The 24,413-nt window shown below is 31.2% G+C and overlaps 1 protein-coding gene across 1 annotated transcript; it reads left to right on the forward strand.

Moving 5' to 3' along the window:
* Positions 1-1,411: 1,411 nt before the first annotated feature.
* LOC147071249 (uncharacterized) lies at positions 1,412-21,721 on the forward strand. Its single transcript, XM_085947863.1, has 4 exons — positions 1,412-1,875; positions 7,540-7,710; positions 17,587-17,705; positions 19,796-21,721. The coding sequence occupies exons 1-4, from the start codon at positions 1,782-1,784 to the stop codon at positions 20,597-20,599; spliced, it is 1,188 nt and encodes a 395-aa protein (XP_085803989.1). The 5' UTR covers positions 1,412-1,781; the 3' UTR covers positions 20,600-21,721.
* Positions 21,722-24,413: the final 2,692 nt, after the last annotated feature.

A 24,413-nucleotide genomic window follows, 5' to 3' on the forward strand; every position in this document is an offset into this window, starting at 1 on the left:
GCGTAGGTGAGCACTGGCTTTAAAAATATCTTGTAAAGAGTTCTTTTAGTTCGGCGAGATAGTATGCGGGACTTAAAATGTCTTGTACTAGTCTTGTCTTAAATGGGGGTACCGCCAAAATATAAATAACTCATCACAATTAAAATGTAGTAAAGAATACATTCCTGTATATTTTATACGTCATCATGATTGCTCATTGCTGATATTATATGGAAAAATAAGGTAGTAAGTACCATACTTTAAAATAACGGTTTAAATTTTGTATTCGTTTGAAAGGAAAGTGCTTTTTTGAAGGGTAGATTTTTGGATTTAATTGTAAAGAAGTGATTAGTACTATGACATAGTGAAAAGCTCTGTAACAAGTGCATCTATACTCAAAATACATACTAAACTATTGAAATAATTTTAAATGTGTAAGATAATTTTATACACTAATATAATTGCAAAAAAAATCGATTCACAAAAAATAAGCAATATAATTTGTTGGTCGCCGCCATCTTGGTATTTCATGGGCTTCCAATAACAAAATGTCATATTTAACTTTGAATTAGTGTTCATTATCATAAAATACGCCATTTCTAAAGTGAAAATCAATCAAATCAGACAGTAATAAATTGAGATATAAATTTTTAACACCATTTTGATATTATTTTATGGGCTGCAAATTGCAACATATCAAATATAACTGGGAAATAGTATTCATAATTATAAAATAAATGTATTAACTGAAAATCAATCAAAACAGACGTTAATAATTATAAAAAATATGTGTCGCCACATTTCAAAATCAGCCAAGTCCACCTTTAGGTATTTTTGACTTTTTTGTGAATTGCTGAAGAACTACTGTTTTCTAACATTTCTGCATTATCAAAATGTGCAATTTATTAATTTTAAATATTCTATACTCGAAATAATATAAACTTTCACCGTTGTGACTATGTATTCGAGAAAACAAAAAGCTGTTTTTCTCCTATTCATCTATTATGGACTTGGCTGATTTTGAAATATAGCGACACATATCCGCCAGTTTAGGGGCTAATAGGTAAATTTGAAGCGGCTTAATATCTTAAAAATTACATAAAATATGACATTTTTTTATTGATTATGACAAATTTGACGCGTTTATATAAAATTCCACAATTATTTAGCTATTTCGCTAGACTAGTAAGTAGGTAATAATAAATTATGTTGACACTGTTGAAACAGTTCTTGTGCAATTAAAGAATAACACACACGTATTTTTATTATGTTTTTTTTAATGTTACGTAGGTGGTTCGCAGTTATTTGTTATGACGTATAAAAATAGACTCCATGCTGCGTACATATGTTGGAATTTAAATAATTGGAGTGGGAAAGTGTTTTGCAAAGGGTTAAACACGTCGAATTTGGTCGCCGGTGCTCGGAGCTTTTCAAAACAAAAACGAACTTAGGCTTGTGAAGACGCATCATACGAACTAAACAAAAACAATGAAAAGTGAATCAATCGTTTTAATTAAAACATTTATTTACTGCTATCGAGTTTATTGAATTTTTTTCAAATCGTTGTGAAATGTTTTTTAGTTTCGGATAACTTTCAAAAAAGTGTCGAATAATTCGAACGTTTTCAAATATTTTAAATTTGAATAAGTGTCGACGGAATAGAACGATTTGTAGCAAATCATTTAAAAGTGAAGAGAAACCCATAATTAAAAAAAAAATAAAAGTTGGCTGTTTTCATTTTATTTAAACAGTTATTATTTGTATTGTTAACTGAAAAGTGTTATTGAATATTTGAAGGAATCATGGGTATGATAACACGTGTTAGAAATAGGGTTCGAAGTGATTCGTTGTCAAAGGTAGATCCACAGCTTAGCGATGAGAAGATAGCTAAAACAGGTTTGTATTATAATATTTATACATATTTCTATAATATTTTTTAGTTATACGCTTCAGCGTTTGGACACTGTAAAACTCGAGACAGCTTCTGTTCTTGAACAGAATGATAAATATAGCTAAGAACATAATTTTTTCTTTCGTTTCTATCTCTAATATTAAAGTTGAATATCTATATACTTACCTAATATTATTTTATTTAATGATTCATATTAAATAGCGTGACAAATCGTAAAATGAAGGAAATTTTCAGAAGGCTTTGCCGGAAATGATCACAAAAAAAGAAAAAGGAATTATATTAATTTAGATCATTAAAATAAAACACACTCCACATTATTAAATACTCACATAATTCTCTCCACATAATTAAATAATAATCAGGACCGGTTTTATCTGCTACAATGCGACATTCTCAACTCTTATTGAAGCGGAGGAAACTGGTCCTGATCAACATTACATTATGTGGAATAAAGTACTGCAAACCTAAAAGTATTTTTTATTAAAATTAATATAAATTACAATCGATTCAACACTTTTGAAGTTATTAATTTATTACCTAAGAAATATTTATTTTGATCCATTGCTATTGGCTAATTCTTAGATCGTAACAAAATAATAATGACATTATTATATTACGACGTTTCAGTTTTAAAATTAATAGAATAAGCTACTGAAAAAGTTAAATTATTAGATATTATTAAAAATAAATATTTTTTAGTGGTCGTTTATTGAAAAAAATAATCACTTCATGACTCAACATTATTTAAATTAATAATTAGATATCTTATATTTGGTGTATAGATTTAGATGTATCTACCATGCCAATGTTTACGTGGTTCGGTGTTGAAAACAATTTTCCGATGCGGAGTCCATTCATGAATTTTCCTTGTAAACATTTCCACGTGACCGTTTGACACGAGGTGCCACATGACTATGTCGCCGAATATAATGTTGATCTTTAATAACAAAATAATATTATGGCCACCGAATGACTAAACGTTGCGACGCATTTAATTTTTAATTCGAGAAAATGTGTCAACGGACAGCAACAACTGCAGACGTTTCCGTTTACCTGAAGCTTTTTTTGCTAGACTGCTAGAAAATTCAAGCTTCATTTTGATGCATCGGTTTTACCAAAAATTAAAACCATAATATATGACGTAATATAATAAATATGATTAATAATTCAATAACAGTAATTATTTATTAAAATAAATAAATATATTTGCTCATTTAGTAATGAAATTATTATTACAGGCAATTTTAGGGATTTGAATAAAATCTAAGCGTATTCTTGTGTTTAAATTTAAAAAAGAACACAGTAAATTCAAATACTCTTTCTATATTAAATTCAGTGTTTTTAATATTATAAACTGGTTGAAATAATGTTACTATAGTTGTAATTGGTTAATTACAACGTTTTTATTAGCTCGTATTCTTGTTTGTCCGGTACAGCTTTTTTCTTGTGCAGTACAAATTTTTTCTTGTTTGTCCAAGATTTTTAACTAACTTCCCGACTAGCTACATTTGAAGCTTTTAGAATAATATATCAGAAGACGACGATGAATTCATTTTCAGTTAATTCTGTTTTGTATGTTTCGGAAAAAATTCGTTAAAACTAATATTTACTACTCACTATTATTGGTTGCTAAATGGGTACTAGCAACTAAATTATTAATATATACGTGCGTTACTATGGAAATCAATATGAAATGTCAAAATGACATGTCTGTATTCTATAATATTTATTCAGCATTTCTATCAAGTACAATAAAAAGTTTTTATTAATACATAGAATTGTCAAGTTTATATGATTCAACAGATAATTTAAAAACGTGGTAGGAATATAAAAAAATCTTTTTATCTTGTAATTATTGATATTATAAATTGAATGAAATCATATTAGGTGCTACAATTATTGTAGTTGATTAATTTTCGATATTATGTCATATTATATTCAATAACGTAGGTTAGTATAGTATTAATAGGTAGGTAGATTAGTAATAATTATTAAATGTACATGTTTATACTATTAAAAGATGTTAATAAATTATATAGATAATGATTATATTATTAAATTAGAGAAAAAAGGACATCTGCGCATCTACACTATACACAATACTGCTTTCGGCCTTTACGGCAGCTAACTAGGGTAGGAAATTATCGGAATATTAACACTTATTGTAACAATTACAATAAGTTAGCCATCTGAACTGTCAAAACTGTCTATCTCACTCTAAAATTTATCACACCCAAGAGAGGTGCTGTTCAAACATAGCACTTATTGTAACAATTACAACTAACTTATGATAATTGTTACAATAAGTGCTAATACTTGGATACTTTTCTACCCTAGATATGTCTACCCTAGTCTTGTGTATAGAATAGATGCGCTGATAGGATATTCGTAAAAACTGTAATATCTTGTTGGTGTTGCATAGAAAAATGGTATTTACGTCAAACTGAAACTTGCTTAATAGTTTATTGAGAAACCAAAGTGTGCCCATCTATCTACAAGATAAATATTATATAAAATCATAATGACATTTAAAAAATTATCAATTTTAAATTGAAAATATACTTTTGTGAAAGAATCTGTTAAAACATATACCTACATAATATATTTAATCATCGAATTTTTGCTCGAGTGTTGACTTATAATATTATTATCATATGCCAAGTTGCTAGGAAGGTTACAAGGATCACATTGTTCCTTTATTTACGTACGTATTTTCGTTGTTTTGTTTTGTAAACGTCATTTGAAAATTTTGTAGGTCGCATCGTTTTTCGTGTAAACAAAAACCTTTACTTTCGCCAAGATTGCTCGAAAACATCTGCGCGTGTCTTCAAATCTAGACTCTCCATCCGAAATAATATTATTCCCAACGATGGATTGATGCATTGCGCATATAAAATAATATATATTTAAAATAATGCTCTTTGTTTTGTAAATAAAAACGACATTTTTGTTTCTATTGGTAGATATTCCAGATTTTTCTACAATTTTAGTTGCGTGTAATTTTTTGTGGGGTTTAATTATTATTAATCTTTATAACTGATGAAAAATTGTGTTGCATTTACAAAAAGAATAAACAATACAATTCATAAGATTATAATGATTGGAAATGATATTATTTATTCGTACCGACAAATAATATTGATGTCTGAAAATAAGTTTATATTAAACAAGATTACCGCGTTCATTCTGATTTTACAAAATAGTCTACAATAATTATGCAAATTGAAGTACCTACATATCTGTCTGTGATGATTTCGAAATATTTATACCTTGATCAACGTTTTGATTATTTCCATGATACAAGTGTATAAAATATAGTTTATTTTTTTCGTTCAAGCGATCAAAATCGTTACGCTCCGTTTGCTCGCACAGCTTATAGACTACATTTTTGGTATTAATTTAATATAGTTTCATCTTGATATGTCCGAAATATTCAAGAAAAAGCGTCTCGGAAATAACGCACTTTAAACAATTCATCACGTGTATGCAGTCGTCAGATGGTAGCGGTGGAGTGCTGAAGTGAGGTGCGGATCGATGGCCGCGCGCCTATATACAACCGTTGTCTATATAAGTGGATAATTTATAATTAAATCATCAGTCTGCTTCCTCATTGTGTAGGTATATCAACTTTTTATTTCCGTAGGTATATCATGCACCCACGATGGCCGCGCTGCTTAAGCGTTGGCCTATAGTGTCGTGGGTCCCAGGTTCGAAATGGACCTAATAGTTTGAGCAAGTGGCTGACACCCATTTCTCGTAAAAACAAAATCTGTTAATACAAACTTCCACTATGTGGAGGCCCATATGATCCTATTAGGATCGGACATGGTCGAGAGAAAAAGTAGAAGGTAGGTATATCATGTGGATGATATTGCTGGCTAGTCATAAAAAAACTATTGATTATTAAGTAATTATGCTCGGGTGCTTTGTAGTTATTTTTAAACACTGCTTGATCAATAATTATTTATTTATGAAAAATTACAAATCTGATTCCATTGAATATTTCCAGTTTTCCGTTGTGTAAATTTTCTTGGAAACGATGATACGTAGTAATAATATTATCCGATTTGATACATTTACGACAAGTACACAATATTTGTCGAAATAAACAGAATATTCGAGACTTTTTTTACAGACAAATTCAGAAGAAAGTCATTTTGTACCTGGGTAATCTTTGAAATAAACTTGACCCGTGAGAAGGTCATTGATTTTTTGAAAAGCTTTTTCACAAGACAGGATGTGTGAACGCATGCATATATTATTTTGATTTGCGTGAAGAGATGAAAAGTTATTTTTATCTAAGGTGAAAGACCCATGTATACCTGTATTATATGCGTATATTTTATATTAAATTTAGATACGCTACACATTTGCGAACATAGTTCAAAGCAAATTGATGAATTCTATTGAATGTATAGTTGATTAATTATTGTTAAAAGCTTTCAGTATTCCGTCGAGCTGTAATAAATTAGAATAGATTTTGACGTTTGATTTTCTTTCTTTGAAAAGAGTTACTTTATTTTTAATTTTTATGTTACGACCATGATTCTTTTTGGATTCATCTAAAGTTAACTTGTAATGATGGCGATGTAACAAATAAATAAGCCACCTTTAAATACTATCATTATTGACACTGTAATCATTTACGCACACGATGGCTGAGCGGTAACGTATTCGTGGGTCCCGGTTTCCTATCCTGGGTCTGGCATATTCAACGTAATAGGTTGAGCAAGTCGCTAACATCCACTTCTCGTAAAAACAACCATACTTCTGTAGAGGTCTATGAAATCCTTACGATCGAACGTGGTAAAAAAAATGTATGTAGGCCTATAGAATAAATTTTGATCAATTATTACAAGATTTAATTCCAATGACTTACTAATAAACACAGTACATGAAGAATAAATGTACAATCGTAAACGATTATGGTGATGTAATGTAATGTAATATTTATAATATTTGTGTGAAGATATAACGTCGCACTTTGGTTCAGTACAAAAATAATATTACATAATTACAAGATAAAAAGAACTTTTTATATACCACGTTTTTAAATTTTCTGTTGAATCATATAAACTTGACAATTCTATGTATAAATAAATACTTTTTTTGTACTTGATAGAAATACTGAATAAATATTACAGAATACTGAAATGTCATTTTACATTTCATATTGATTTCCATATTAACGCACGTATATATTAATAATTTAGTTGCTAGGACCCCCTCAGCAACCAATAATAGTATTCGAAATAACTTTCCATACAAAACAGAATTAACTGAAAATGAATTCAATTCTGCTTAAAGATGGCTGAAATTATTAAAATAATACATTGTCATCGTGATCTGATATATTCTAAACGTTTCAAATGTATATCTAGTCGGGAAGTTAGTTAAAAATCGATTGCAAGATTTGGACAAACAAGAATACGAGCTAATAAAAACGTGGTAATAAAATAAAAAGAACATTATCCAGTTTATTCTGAAAATGTGGAGAGAAAATTATAATGAAAATCAAATTGCCGCGCTTTACTGTATACTGCCTGTCTTTCTATGTACTTCAGTGTATTATAATCGTTAACCTGCGTCCAACAGGGAGTTTCGACATTGTGTAAAACCAGATAATCAATTCTATGTTTGAATTTCAGTGTGCTTGCTCTCGGTCGTCCTTTTGCTGCCGTATTGTGGTCGTGGACCTACTCCTCTACTCCTTGGAGGATGGCTCGTGGCCTATTCCTGCCTGGTCCTGCCTCTTCTTATCTCCGCCAACTACAAGTACCCCGTCAAAGTGTACAGCAAGATCATCTTCCATGCCAAAGGTAAGACGACATACATTTTAATGGTTGGATTCGATTTCAATTTGGCGTTCTTTTGTTTGACTTTTACTGCAGTCAGAATTATTTTCATTTTTACATATTGAATGTCTAGTCTAGCTGATAATTTTGATATTGGAAACTGTAATTAGTATTGTTTTATTACGTAAGATAACGTATATCGATTAACGAAGCAACCCAGTGCGAAGCCGGGTACCTATTTCAGCTGGTAACTTATATATTGAATAATTCGATTGTTTGAAAATGGCTATTATAAAGTAGATTGGACACCTACAGTGGAGAGTTACTTTAACCAAACTTTTTGTATTACAAGACTGGATACCGATTCTAGAACGTTTTTAGTATACTAAGTCAAATTGGTTACATATCAAGATAACTGCATATATATATATATAATGTAGTATTGCAGCAATGGCCCCCACATCCTGAAGCGGGCCCCGAGGCTAGGATCTTTGACGGTCCCACCTACCTATCGCTAACGTTAAGCGCAGTCTTATGCTCTACAGTAGTGCTTACCAAATTCTACACGGGGATTATCATTTAAGTATATCAATCATCACATCAAATAATTGCAACACACAACTACATATTCAACATACCTATTTAATAGTCTTGAAGTAAAGATGAGCCGCGGGCGACTTTTTTTACTATTAGAATAAATTTGTGATTAGCTGGTCGACCCGCCACGCCGGGCCCCTCCTATTCCCGCTCCCCCAGGCTAGAGCTATGTCAGCCCCCCACATTGTGGGTGGCATGAATGCAGCATTCTAAATACTGGTCTGTTGTTGACATTTTGTTTTAGTTGTTACTTAGTTATTTACTGCGACTTTACGCGATCGTTCATGTGTTCAGTGATGAAAAACAAAATTCTGTTAATAAAACATCAACTCTTTGGAGACCCATATTATTAGATTCTTAGGATAAGTAATAGTAATTTTATTGTAATTTTAAAAATTTATCTAATAATGTATTCTTATCTATTACAATAATGTAATAAAAAGTTTGTATTAATATTAGTAATACGTAACAAGTCAATAATTGTGAATTATATATAATATTTAATGTTCCTAATTATTATTAAAATGGCAGTGACGTCCGTGGGGGTAGGCAGATTAAGCGTCGCTTGAGGGCGTCAGTTACTTGAAGGGTGGTAAATCGAGAGAATTATTTGGAATATATAGAAATATCTACCTAAACTTAGTAATAACGAAAATGTCTTTGCATTAAAAAAATCAGCTCACTGGTTTTATAGGGTTCGCGATATCTAGCTTACTTCCGCTGCCCTTCGACGTACTTAGTGACCAGAAATGACACGTGCAGATTTGCGAATAGTTAGTCTGATATTTTATTAGTAATAATACAACACATTTCTTAGATATTGGACTCATGAAAGGATGATAAAAATATTGTATAAAAATGAGGCGGCTCTTTGGTGCTGCCTAGGGGCGGCATTTTATCGAGAGACGTCACTGTAAAATGGCCATGCTCTTTCGTTACAATGGTTAATAATTTAATTTAATTTAGTTCTAGTTTGTCCCTAATTGCTGTCTGTTAATTTTGCCCAGTTCAAATAATAGACTATGTAAAAGGACATTGTGATGTTATTGACAAGAATAATAAATGAATTTTACTAATATATTTTAGAGCACAGCATGTCGGATTATTATTTTCGACGTTTCCGGAGTACGCTTCCAGACGCGCAAATACGATAAGTCGGTCGCTTCAGACGATTGGAAATAAATTGTCGCAAAGCTTTCCCGTTTAGTCGATTTCGTTTAGTACAGTCTACATTTATCAGTATATTGTACAAAGTCAAATAGCCACTGTCTCATTCATTCAACCCACAAAAGAGATTTTTTTAGAAAACCCACACACGTTGACGATATACTAAAATATTTAAATCGGTCCCATCGTTCATAATATTTAGTTATATCCTATAAATACTATTACTTCTCGGAATATTAATAGTCAGAATAGATTTAAAATATCTTATAATAATTAAAGTATACAATGGAAATATTAATAGATATATCTTGCCATATCGGGCTAGTCTTTTGGGTAAATTCGTCAGTATTTTAAATGCTGAATTTAAAACTGTCCGCTGTAAAAATCTTTTTTGAAAATCTTCTAGGCCTAGGCATAGTTTTATGAATTATTATCATTAGGCTTAGGATTTTTAGGTGCTAACAATGAGTAATAGGTACCTAAAATATGTAGATATAATTGGAAAAAATATGTGCTAAAAAACAAAAATAGGTAAGTACTAAAATTTTTAATAAGCACCTACCTATTACAATAAATCATATATATTTCAACAGTTTAATTAATTATTTATTCACAAACAGAAAACACTTTATTACAATAAATAATAAAGAAAGAATACTTCAAATTTTCGAAAGAGAATCTTTGACGATTTGATCTTAGCAATTTTTTATACACGGAAAAACTTCTTTCTACTTCTACAGTGATGTTAGTATTGCGTATGTAAATGAAACTATTTCTGAAGTAGAAAAAATTGAAACATCTGAAGAATCTGATGGATTTTCCAAAACAGCTTTAATATTCTGCAGCGTTTGAAGTCCAGTATTTTTATTTAAAACACTATTTAATTGGTCCAGGAACATTGAAATTTTGTGCTATATGAAAATGTGTACTTAAACCTAGAATAATATTCTGAATCATATTATGTAAAAATATGTGATTATCCAAAAATATTTAAAAATAGGTGCTAACAAATAGGGCTTAAATGTGTCAAAATTGTCTGAAACAGATAGATATTTTTGATATTTGGTTGTGGGGCTGCTCAAAAAAATATTTAAATACCTAAGAATCCTAAGCCTAATTATCATACACCAACTAAACGTCAAAACACTTCTGCGAATCTATTCTATACACAAGGCCACTGTCGGCGACTATCAAGGATAGTCTATCATAATTATTTTTTTAGGTATTATAATTGTTACAATAAGTTAGTTGTAATTCTTACAATAAGTTCTATGTTTTAACAGCACCTCACTTGGCTGTGTTACTTTTTAGAGCGAGATTCAGTTTTAACAGTTTAGACGGCTAACTTATTGTAACAATAATTATAATAGGTACCTCAATACATACTTAATAGCTATCGAGGTTAGTTTATCGTATTATGATAAACTATCCTCGATAGCAGCCTTGTGTATGGAGTAGATGCGCTGAAGTATAAAGAGGAACGAATACCGTGTCCACACTGGCAACAACTTGCTGGCAACCTCATTAAATTTCACGATAATTATTATCAAAATTCGTTTGACCAAAGATTATTTTAATCGAAATTTAATGAGGTTGCCAGAAACTTGTTGCCAATGTGGACACGGCTTAACATGTAATGAATAATATTATATATAATTAAAGGTTATATAAAGTTATTTTCGGTTGAAATGTCGAAGAAATGACAGCAGGAATCATGTATTTTTATACCTGCAATATAGCACAGTTATTTTAACTATATATGACATTACGTATGTACCTATTATTTCGTTTCTTGATTCATTTAGAAATTAGATCACTGAAACATTATTAATTGCAATATGACAGGACTATTTTCTTTCCACGGAGTAATATTTGGAATTTTGCAGAGATATTATTGGGATACATAATTGAATAATATTTTATTTCACTTTACATTCTGTTTCTATACGTTTACACCACGTTTCGATTATAGTGTAACTAATTTCGATGAAACTGTCTGAAAGATACTCCCACAAACGTGTAAAAAATGACGGTTAACAAATGGGAATATTATTAAGTTGGTTTGTGGAAAATTACCGTTGCATAAGATGGCAGCTAGATTCTGAATGAAAACTTATTGTTGTGTATAAATTCACACGCCGCGTGTTGCGAAATAAAAAAGCAGCTGTTGTGCATTTAAAAAAAAACTGTGGAAATTTACATTTTCGGTTCACCCGCAAGAAACAAAATGAAATTGATTCTCGGGAAAGTCTTGTTCAAGGCTAATGAAGTTTGCAAACAGTAAACTAATGAAAATACAATACGTAAATCATGGGCCCCACATCTTGAAGCGGGCCCCCAGGCTAGGATCTTTGGCAGCCCCCCCTACCTATCGCTAAGGATAAAGGCTCTACAGTAGCGTTTTCGAAATGGTGTAGCGGTAAAATTAATGTGTAGTTATATTTAGTGTTTTATTGTACCTATATTTTAATACATCCATTTTAAATTTGAGCCCTGTCAGCCCCCCCTTGTAAGGGCCATGGCGGAAATAATTAATCGAAAGTGATAATAAAATTATTTTTATTCTATTACGTCTGTCAACTGATATTGTCAACAATACAAACTTATATTTAATTATCCAGATTTATTGAATTCTACATTAAACTATACGATAAGACTATTATGTAAGTAATTAAATATTAATATTACAATTGAAATGATATGCAACTGATTTCGTGATGGCACTCCAGTTTATTGAGAGCTTTAAAAAGCTCCATTATAGTAAATGATTGCATGTTCTCTTCAATTCTTGAGTTTCTTTAGTATGAATGAAACGGAGAAGACGTATTAAACTTACAATACTTATATAATATTTAAGTATCTATCTCTAAATAAATATTATTATTATGATGGGTATTATGGACTATAATACTATGTGGTTTAAAAACATTTTAATTTATATTGTTAGATGGTTTAAAAATCAACGATTCAATTGATCTATTATGAATAGTAGTTTAATGATTTTATTTTTGAGTTACACAGCTAATAATAGCGTCATTATGTGGTTACGTTATTGGAACGATTTTTTTATATTAAAAAAATCATATAGGAGGTTTGGATGCCCCTTTGCGAAAAAATTGCTTGTGTGATAAACGTTACCAGAATATTATTACAGTAGCATTATTAGTTTTCTTATGATTTTGTTTTAATTGTTAACAGTGAGGGTTTATACTTTATAAGATAATATAATTTGAAAAAATATTGCTGGACTTACCGATGTTAATGCAGTCAACTGGTGATTCGTGTACTGGATCTATGGAGGGCTGGTCAGCCTTAAATATACTTCTTCCCTTAATTTATTCACATAAAATGGAAATGTGTATGTATCCATAATATACAATAATAATCTTCATTATCGAATTGTTTTATCTTTATTTTCTTGGATAGGTTATTCATGGCTGGAGACGTTGTATTAATATTCAAATAACAGAAACGAATTGGGGAATATTGCAGTCATTAATTTTTATTATGTATTAATTAGGTATATATTATATGTGGTATTATTGTGGATTGTGTAACATTGTGAACCTAAAACACGTTTTTATAATATGGGACTCATATAAAATTGATCAACGGGAACAATAAGTTATTGGCAGCTAACGAAAAACAATATTATTTACGCTTGTTCCAGGATGTTTAGGATTTTTTGTTTTATGCATTTATGGTTGTTGGATAATTTAGAAATTAATATTGAGAATATTTGTGTAGCTCATATAATTGGTTGTAAGCTCAAATTATTCAAAATTATACAGGATACATAGAGTCTAATCTAATCCGTCACCAAACAAAGTTGAAGAAAACAACCTTCAACATTATTATTTTTTACTGTCATATGATTATTAATTTTATTCAATGGATACCTATCGCAGTAAGCAGGGATTGTTTTTTTTAATAGCTTGCGAATCTGTCCGCGAGAGTATTTTTTGTCTAGATAGGTATGCTTGTGGAACTGTATATCAAACAATCTTGTTTAAAGGGGATTTATATTAGTGTAATTATTAGTAGGTACTAGGTACTAGTCTAGTAATTTATAAATTCAATACTTACATAATAAAATATACAAATCGCTAGATATTAATGATTAATATAATATTCTTATCTAATGAGCTTTGTTTTGCTTCAGGTATATTAATCAAAGTCGTAAAAACCCTGTTCATTAAATAATTCTATCCAGCATCTGTAACCTAAATATTATATTCTATTGTATGTTTGTCAAAGTATTACTTTATTTGTAATAATGATACTAGATATTTGTTACGTAGGTACTTTATCTGTATTCATTGATTTTATTGAAGTTAACGGGAGTTATTTGAATTGCAATTTTATTTACAATAAATTTATTCAATTACACACTACGGTATCAATCAACGTGTTAATTTATTATTTACTTTTTACCTAGCTTTATTTTCTACGTCATTTCCACTTAGAACTTAGCGAATAGTTATAAATTAATACTATATTAGGTACCTATGTATAGTGGCAGCTCGACGACTTTCTAGGTGGTGGGGTTTAGTAATTAATTATTAAATATATACACCTACCTACTTTCTCATATTACGTATTATGTACCAAGCAAGCTACTTAGAATAATATGATTTTATTAATGGGAAATGTTCTATTTTTCAGAATAACTAATATGAGTTGTTACTTAATCACATTTAAAAAACGTGTTTAAAAATATTAACTTAATTAATAGACTTACCATTATCGTTTTTGAAGAACGATATACAGCGAGCTTTTTTTACTCAGCTAGGGGGTTATTTGAATCACTCCCTAGTATGCGTATACTAATGCTAATGCGTTCGCATTCTTTGTGGAACGAGAATTGCACGGCGGCGACGGGATGGAACCGAGTCATCCTGGTCAGCGAAAAATTGACACCATAGTTTTCTTAATTTGTACATATTATAATGTGCCACCGTGAAATAGAGCGTATTTAATTAAATTAATTATTTTAATACCACGTAATCATCATTATATTATTACATAATTTACAATCATTGCTTTATTTATTTGTATAGGTAATGATAATAAATATCTATCTAAGATAGCGACGAGTTTGGATGGATAAAATAAATGATTAAATAAGTACGTAGTTCAATTAATCATGTAATGAAATAGTTATATTATGTATGTCCAATAATAAAAATATCTGACGTGTATTTTTGACATGATATGGATGTGAGGATGATCCCTACGAACCCTTAAGGTAGAGCTGCCCCTGCCTATATATATAATATACTCGATTCGACAATGACTTGCATCGTTAATCATTTTTTTGACACTGATTAGCTATGTACTGTAACAATATGAGAACATTGATCCTTAAAATCGATACGAAATGTTTTTGATCTTATTATTAAACTCATTAGGTATATCATTCAATTTATCATTCTATTAACTGTACGATAAAATTGATTAAGTAGTAATAATAATTATATTATGCTTAGTCAATTATACAATCAGTATCATATTATGTTAGTATGTTGGTAGGTACCTTATTGATACTGTATATTATAATTATTATAATTGGAACAGCATTCGATATTTGAAATATTTTGTTAAAGACAATAGTATTATGTGGTTGTTGTCTATGTCAATCAGAATAGGTATATTTAATAAATTTATTAATGACATAAAATTATTAATGATTATTTTTATTGGGAGATTAATTTTATTTTATTGGCAATATTTTCCCTAATCCTTTGAATCAATGTATTTCTCAGCGTTGTCCTTCAAACAGCGCTAAGAAAAGACATTCAAATATCGGAAAATTATCGACATGGTTTAATTTAAATTGACTTGTCATGTTCAATCAAGATTCTTGACACGACCGCTTCATTGAAGTCTCATTTTGTATCTCATTATTACATTGCTGGCCGCCATTTTTATTAGAATATCAAAACGCCTTTCTTTTCCGGGAAATTATTAAGTAATAATGTAAGGAATATAAAATTGTATTAGATTTTATAATACAAACTAGATAAGTACCTAATTATTATTTACATACTATTACATGTTGTTATTGTTCCATATTCAAGTCAACACATCATGTAACGTAAACATTTTTTTAGTAGGATTGGCAGTTAGCCATTATACAAACAAATGTATATTTATTGTAGTGAGAAGGAGAAGGGATAAAAATATCAAAAATATCCACGGTCATTTCATTATCAAAATATTTATACGTTTTTTTGAATGCACACTAGGTAGGTACCTAGGTATATTATATATATTTTTCAAACTGTTTAATTTAATAATGTAGTCAATTACCATTTTCGAACAGCATATTGACCTGACCTATTATACTGAGTTGACTATATTAACAGATTTTTTTTCCACAAAAATGATGGTAGGTCCCTTTAGATTAAACATACATTGGAAACAACAAAGTTTTGCTGCGTTGTTGTGCCATGGTGTTGTTTCTCATTGTGTGTGTATAATAATATAGCGAGGTGGTCAAGATTCATAGGTATTATCGAATTCTAAAGCCGGGTACTCATTAGCGAGCTGTAACTGAAACCGTTCTAGATACTGTTACCAACTCTAGATGCGAAATAATTATTTATTAGGCTCGTGGACTAATTATTTGGCATCCATACTGGATACTGTACCTGCAACGGTCACATTTACGGCTCGAGTACCCGGCATAAACAGCCAAAATAAAATTCTTCGATGCCTCCGACGCAAACTAAATTTTAAAGAACATAGTTAAAACCATAATAAAGCTCTCAATCCACTATAGTGTTAAAGCTCTTACTGTGAGGGAAGACAATATTTTCTCATATAAGATTAGACGGTACCTAAGTCGAGTCCTATTCGAGGATGAATGAAAAATATTTAAATTATGTATTGTTAATAATTATTAAGTACTTTATTCAGGAATCTATAATTTAGGAACGCGCCTCTTGTAAAATACAAAAAATGATTGCCTAAAGTCTACACATAAAATTGGTACTTAATTCTTAATACTTAATTAATCATTTTTTTACCACCGCCAAGGAAAAAATCTTATTTCCTCAGTATTATTTCCACAATTAATAAAATAATCAGAATATCTTATATTATAATCCTCCAATTAACCCTTTTCATGGTTTTCAAGATGTTTCCCATTATAAAGGAACCACCACAATATAATAATAATAGGTAATATGAAGGATGTAAAACATTAATTTATTAATAACTAAGTATATTTTAGTGGACCTATTTAAATTTATTTTGTTAATCTGTTTTTTCTGTGTAAATAATGTTTTTAAAATTTTAAATCCGCAGAGAGCATGTGGTTTCATTTGATTCAAATGTTATTATATAAATAGGTACGTACAGACTTACAAACTTATCCGAAGAATGGGATGGGGGAGCCACTGTTGAAAACTACCCAATCAAGGCTCGTAACTGGACAAAATCTGACATTCGAATGAAATTTTTAAAATGGCCTCGTATGGTAGTTCGTAGTTCCATTTTTGGTCATTTTACAGATAAGTTTGTAGGTCTGTAGGTACAAGGTTTTCCGGGACTTACACGCCTGTGACTGAACCCTTGCCATAGCTAACCGCTGACTGTAACACATTTAAATAACACAGGATATTATTCAAGTTGTCCTAAATCAGGGGTTCCCAACCTATGGGTCGCGACCCCAAGAAGGGTCGCCGGCTGAAACGGCAAACGTAAAAAATATATTGATTTTGAACCAAATCGCACCCCTAGTATGACAAGGTCTAGCGGTTGGTACTTCCATGTGCGGGCAGAATACAAAGTTACACTGTTATAGGTCTGTCAGCCAGAGTTGGTGCGACACAGATACAAAAGATTGTGTGTGTTGGTGAATTTATGAAGAATACAGTATTAATTTACAGGCTGTTCCTTTTTTGAATGCGTCTGTGTGAGTATTCGGCCGCCTCAACTCTGGTTGTGCGATCTATACGAAATCCACTGAAATTTATTAAAAAGGCTTTTTACGATTTATTGGGATCACGGGTCACTTGGAGTCTATAAAATGGGATCACGACTCAAAAAAGGTTGGGAATGTGTGTCCTAAACTATCTTTCGTAAATCCAGTACAGGTTGATTTTAATGATGCCATTTACTTTCTTCCAGAATTCGCTCGCCGTATGTACCGCCCAGTGCTGGACGCAATTGCCTGGCTGTACAGTCCTCTGGAGCGATGCGAGAAGGTGTTCACGCAGATGACGAACCTCTCCACCATGGCCAATCAAGTAAGATCCACAATTAGTTATTTTGTATCAAATATTAACCTTATAAGCGTCGAGATGAAAGATTTTGTCTATTTGTCTATGATATAGGAACCTATTCCATGAAATGAAAAAGACAGTAGAGGCAATAACTACATACTCATATAGGCATCCACTAGGGAATCCAATCCCGAGCCAAAATCTTGATCCCGGGATTTTGGGATTACAATTTGACGATCCCGGGATTGGCATTTTTTTCAATAGTTGATATTAAATTTATATATATATATATATATACAAATAACCTTGATAAAATCGGTCTAAAATAAATCTAGTATAAATTATACTACTAAACGGCCCGCATACCCAACATAGGTCAAAATTGAGGTTTTATAGTATTTTCAAAGCATTAGCCTGAACATTCCTTAAACGTAGTAGACAATCTATTCATATAATTTTGAAGCCTTATTATCCTTTATATTTATTTTAAAGATTTTATGACTGCATAAAGTATTTTCATTACATAAAATAGTATTCTTTTAAACCTCTCGATCTAATGTTTTAGATTATACTCATATTTCAGTACATCCATGTGCACTGGTGTAAGATTTTTTGGATTTATTCATTTTTAAACGCATTTATAAAACCATTAGTACAATTTATGTCTACATTATATAGTGAAATATTTACGATAAAAAAATATATTTTATAATCTCTGTGATCTTAAATTTGACAAGAATTAGGCATTTTATTATTCAAAAGAATGGGCACGATTAACACATTTGAAGATAATTCTAAAGATACTGGTTATAAGCTATCTTTTTGACCATTCAAATTTGATAAACATTCTACGAATAATGATTGTTTTATAATAATTATTGACCTAAGAATAAGGTGGTATTTTTTTGACACACGCCATTTCTATTGGCATTTCCCTATGCAAATATGAAAAAAAACTCATGTAGATGGTTATAGGTATATCAGTATACACTGGCATTATAAGCGATTCGCAAGTGTATTGGAATTGTTTGCTACAATACCTGTTTATATGCTAGCAAACAACACCACTACAACTGCAAGCCGCTTTTATCGTGATCATGGTACCACTGTATTGATTTATCCATAATTATTATACTTACGTATTAATTTTTTTATCAGCGATTTAGGATGACAAAAAATGTCTTGACTTCTATCTTCTATCTGTCATATTCACATATATTTGTTATAAATTAATACAATGTGATGGTATTAATCAGTGACGTCCCTAGACAAAATGGCGCCCCTAGGCAGCGACAAAATGCCGCTCCATTTTTTATACAGTATTTTTTGTCATCCTTTCATCTTTCCAATATCTAAGAAATTTGTTGAATGGGTGCATTACTAACAAACTATACTTATACCTTCCCAAAAGTTGGGATTTTTTTGACGTTGTTAGGTAGGCTCAGTACACATTTATAAGACGGTTTTGTGTAGCTTTTTGTGCTCAAAAATAATAGTTTAAACTAAAAGATTATATACAATAAAATTTAATTAAAATAACGGATGATAATGACTATTTATATCGGCCAATGGGTAGCCCTATAAAGCAAATTCTATCGGATAACAAATATTATGTTAGTGTTATTGACCGTCTTATATATTAATAGTAGGTACAGTATTTTCATACATACAATTTTTGCGATAAGTACATTAATTTGTTATGTCTTGAGGAATTAAGGGCGATCCGTGTCGCTTTTCTTCTAATGGAAAGATAGTTTTGTTATTAAGTACTAAGCTTAGGTAGCTATTTCTATGTGTACCGAATGATTCACCTCGATTTGCCGCCCTTCGAGTAACTGCCGCCCCCAAGCGACGCTCAATCTGCCTACCCCCACAGGACGTCACTGGCTATTAATTGTTAATGATATAAATACATTCCTTGCTGTTTTATTAGTCATAGTACGTAATTTTAGACACGTCGAGTCAAAAATCTTAAACAGAGAACAAAAATGTACAAAATTGAGAATATTTTCAGCCAGATAATAATTATATATCTTTCACAAAAGTCTTTTGGAGTTGATTGTCAGTCAGATTAATTTATCTGTATAGTGACATATTTATTTTCTTTATTCCAGTTGGTGTTTTTCGTGATGTGCGACTTGGTTCTGATGGGTCGTTGGGGACCGCAGCAGCGGGTGACCTGCCTCTACTCGCTCATGTTCTACAATGTCATCGCATACTGCGTGTCGTACATCAAAGAGTTGATCGAAAAAGAAAACTGGTCTCCTTACGTCAACATGACACACCACTCGGACATAAAGCACCTAGCCATGTCGACGACGAAAATAGTTTTGGAATGGACAAAAGCTGTCACGTTCATCGTAACAATTACGTTCATGCTTCTAGTATTCCAACTAGAACAAGGCCTAGAGCATTTTCACCCGTCGACTTTTTACCAGCTAGTAACGTGGAGTTATTATATGGCTACAGAAAAAGTTTTCGTAGAAATAATCCTCGCTTTTCTCAGCCTGTTCCATTTTGAAGTTTTCGAATCTTTAGAAACGCTCTATGTTCCAGTATTATTGCGCACTTTTACGATCACACTATCTGTACTGTTTGTAATTCCTTTGATATTGTTTTACACTCAATACAAAATCGCCTTTATGGTGCTGTACGTGAATATATTCATCAGGGGGAAAGACGCGTGGCAGAATTCATGGAGACAATTGAGGACAGAGTGCGCGGTGCTCGATCAATACAGGCGAGCGTGTCAGGAAGAAATTAAGGGACTCGAAGATGTTTGCGCGATTTGCTTGAACGTGATGAAGTCCGCCAGGGTGACGCCGTGTCACCATTTCTTCCACGGAGACTGTCTGAGACAGTGCCTGAAAGAATCTGACAAATGCCCGATCTGTATTCGACAATTTCGCTTCGACTAGTGATCCATCCCGGCCGAACTCAAATTCCAATACTTTCTTAAATGCCATGGAGCTCGATCTCTGTCGTTTAATGTTTATCCTATATTGTATAGTATTCAATGATTTCAGTTTTAAGCAATACGTATTACCGCTTTACTATGACGAAAAAATAAATCGAATAACTATCATTACAAACGGAATAAACAGTGTGATAAGTGATAAAATATTTTGTCAATCTGTGATTGTGCAGTATGCATGAACTATAGACACTATTGAATTCGTACTGTTATTTTTTTATATCACAATAAATTTACGTATATTATTTAGTCTAGTATTATCCAACAGGCGACTATTAAAAGAGGGTGCCAATTTCACCCTCTCCCCGCTGCTTGTTCCTTCAAAATTATAAACCAAATTGTACCTAGTAGCAATAGATAGACGTAGAAAAAAAAGTTGCTTACTATTAAAATAGGTTATGTTCGTTTTTTAAATTGAATTTAAAAAGAATCCTTTTCAAATATAAAGTGCGCTATGGCACCCTGCATCCTCCCAGGATATCCGCCTGAATAATGTTAAGGACGTATAATATTACACTAAATGTATTTAGTTATAATCGCTTATGCGTAGTTAGAATTAGATATATTTGTTATCAGAGAACTTTGTTAGACTTGACTAAAATGCATCTCTATTCATTGAATTATTTATAATGCAATCGTTTGAAAAGAAAATAAACCACATTGATTGTTCCTCCATTGTCTTCTACCCTACACCAATTATTAGTAAATAACTATTTTTACTCTCTCATAACATCTTTAAAGTAATAAATGATTTTGTTTTCCATATTATTTTTTAAGAATATTAGATTCTGAAATATTGTCAAGTAAAAGCAAAACAGTACCTACATACGTATCTAGGGCCATTGTTTTTCACATTTTTATTTCCATGATATATGTTCAGGTACTTAGAGCAATGTTTAAAAAAATGCTTAGTTGGGTGATAGGTGACATGTAACCTACTCTTCCTAAGTTGTAATAAATATAAGTACCGGAATATTTTCTGTGGAACAAATAAAACATGGAATGTATTTATTTATTAATCTTAAGTTATTATACTTTTTCTACAAAATAAAATATTTTTACCTCTTATGGTAGTTTCATTGTCTTTTACCCTCATATCCACCGTCTTCGAAGTATGTGTATCATGACCCCCATATCCTGAAGCGGGCCCCCAGGCCTAGATGTTCGGCGGCCCCCCTACCTATCGCTAAGGTTAAAAGCCGTGTAATTTTCTACTAATACAATAGTGATCCCCAAATGGTGTTCTGCAGAACTGTAGGGTTATGTGTAAAATAAAGGGTTTTCCGAGATTTTTGACATGTTTAAATAAATCAACTCGAATTGTCGGCACGGTATCATATTATGAAGCAATGATCGCGACCCCCTTTTGAGATAGCCAAGTAACATGCGGCATTTCACCGTATTGGATAAAATAGTCGTTTTTATTAGCCGGGAAACACTAAAAATAATTATAAAATAAAATTCCACTTGTGAAATAGCACCGCGGGCGACTTTTTTACTATTAGCGCGAATTTGCAGTGTATGTTTATCTCGCTTAAGTGATCGACCCGCCACGCCGGGCCCCTCCTAAGCCCGGGCCCTCAGGCTAGAGCCCTGTCAGCCCCCCCCTGTGGGGGCCATGATGTGTATGCAAATAAAAACGTTTGTAAAATAGCTTTGGTACGATTCTCAACATTGAAATCAATTATTGGCTTGATTGAGATAAAAATTATTAAATTGAAACAATGCATGATGACTATGGTAGAACAAAAAAGTTCGCAATAGAGGATGGGCCTAAAGTAGTTTTTTTTCTATCAAAACTACTATGCAATCTTACAAAAAAATGCGTTGGTATTTGACGTTTCAATTATTTTATGTCAATTAGTGACAGAGCTGAACTTTACTCATGTTTTCACAAAACAATATCATGACATTTTTAAAAATACGTACGTATACAAAATATTATAATGAAGTTTAACATAGTATTTATTGTTTTATTTAACAAGAAATCATAATATTATGGACCTTACTTAAATTATTTAAAAACGAATTCAATTTTTTTTGTTAAATACCTACATTTTTATGTTTACGATTAATTTATTTAAGAAAACAAAACATTATGGACATAACAAATCAAAATTCAGAACGTTCACAACATGAGATTTGAATTGATTTGAATATTATTCTCTCACAAGAGAGAAGAAAAAATACATAAACACATAAGTCTGCAATCTACATTGTAACATAAATAAAATCAAAACTTAATAATGTCATAGGCATCTACTATTTAAAAAGTTTTTCTTCGAATTTATACTCTTTTATAAATATTGGTTTAGGCGACGCAGCCCTCGATTTATTGATTTTTTAAAAAAGCTTAACATGTACATTAATTAACAGCATTTTTCTATTGAAATAAACTTTTGATACTCAAATTAGAGGAGGTATTCCCAATATTCGTTTTCGAATAATTTTGATTTTAATAATACACTAATAAAACTTTTTTGAGCTATATGGAATGGAGTCAGATTCTTGAGGCAGTACAGGCGACTCATTTGGGTGCTGGTCTCGCTACTTTCAAATGACACAAACACCGTTTCAAAGGGATTTCGTTGTGGCCGCAAAGTCAAAAGAATCCGTTATTCCTCTACTTACTTAGTAAACTTTTCGAACTGAAGATTTCACGAGTAAAAAAATATCAAAAAAACGCACTTACAGCACTTTTATGTCTGAGTGCAGCCCTGTCAGGGAAGCTTATTTTATTTATTCAGTAGACCCTTTTCTGCTTCACTTTCAAAATGTTTGTCTCCATATATACAAAAAAAAATCCTTCAAAGGCTTTAGGAAAAATATTGCCAAAATAGTCTGATATAAAATTATACTATGTGATTGATTATGATAAGTAGTTCATAATATGGGAATTAAATTTTATTAATATGTAGGTAAAATACCGTAATTTATTAATGGTACATATTATTCAGTAGTCACCTCAAGTTATTAGTATTGATGATGCTGGAAGCATTTTTTGGTATTGAGTAAATAAAAATCTAAAGATTTTTTATTCTAAATTGATAAGTATAAACTGTCCGCTAAATGAGGACCGCTACATGGCAACATCAGGCATATAATTAAGTAGTTTTTTAAATGGTGGGGGGCTTAGATTACAATTTGAACACCGGACTATTTATTATTGTATAGTATAGCCTAAAAGTGCATACAAATTTTGCCACACTTTGTACTTCCGGTTTCCCTAATAACGCTCCATAGACAAACGATACTAGAAGTATAGACAATTTATTTTTATATTGAAAGAGCACAATCAAAGTAGGTACCTATCGAAAGCTTTTGTATAGGTACCCGATTTTTTTTTAAAACGAGAGAGGCTTTCTTGAATTTTGTTTCAGGACAGAGTACTTAGGTACGATCTGAAACGACTATGTATTGAAAATGTTATCAATGCGAATATTGCTCCACTCTCTTTGGGATGTTGAATATAAATGTATTAAGGGGGGCATGCTCAGCGTAGGTCAGAATGGAGCTTTTGTTCTATTTTCAAAGCATGATCCTGGACATACCCTAAACATTGGAGATAATCTATTTATATAATTTTGAAGCCTTATCATCCTTTATATTTATTTTAAACATTTTGATGACTGCATAAAGTATTTTTATTACATAAAATACAAAGAGATTGGAGGGGAGGAGTCCAATCTCTTTGATAAAATAGTATTCTTTTAAACCTCTCGCTCTAATATTTTAGAATATAGTCATATTTCATTACA

The sequence above is a fragment of the Rhyacophila brunnea genome, unplaced genomic scaffold (assembly GCF_057557595.1).
Source record: "Rhyacophila brunnea isolate RB1 unplaced genomic scaffold, BYU_Rbru_1.0 scaffold_20, whole genome shotgun sequence".
Lineage (NCBI taxonomy): Eukaryota > Metazoa > Arthropoda > Insecta > Trichoptera > Rhyacophilidae > Rhyacophila > Rhyacophila brunnea.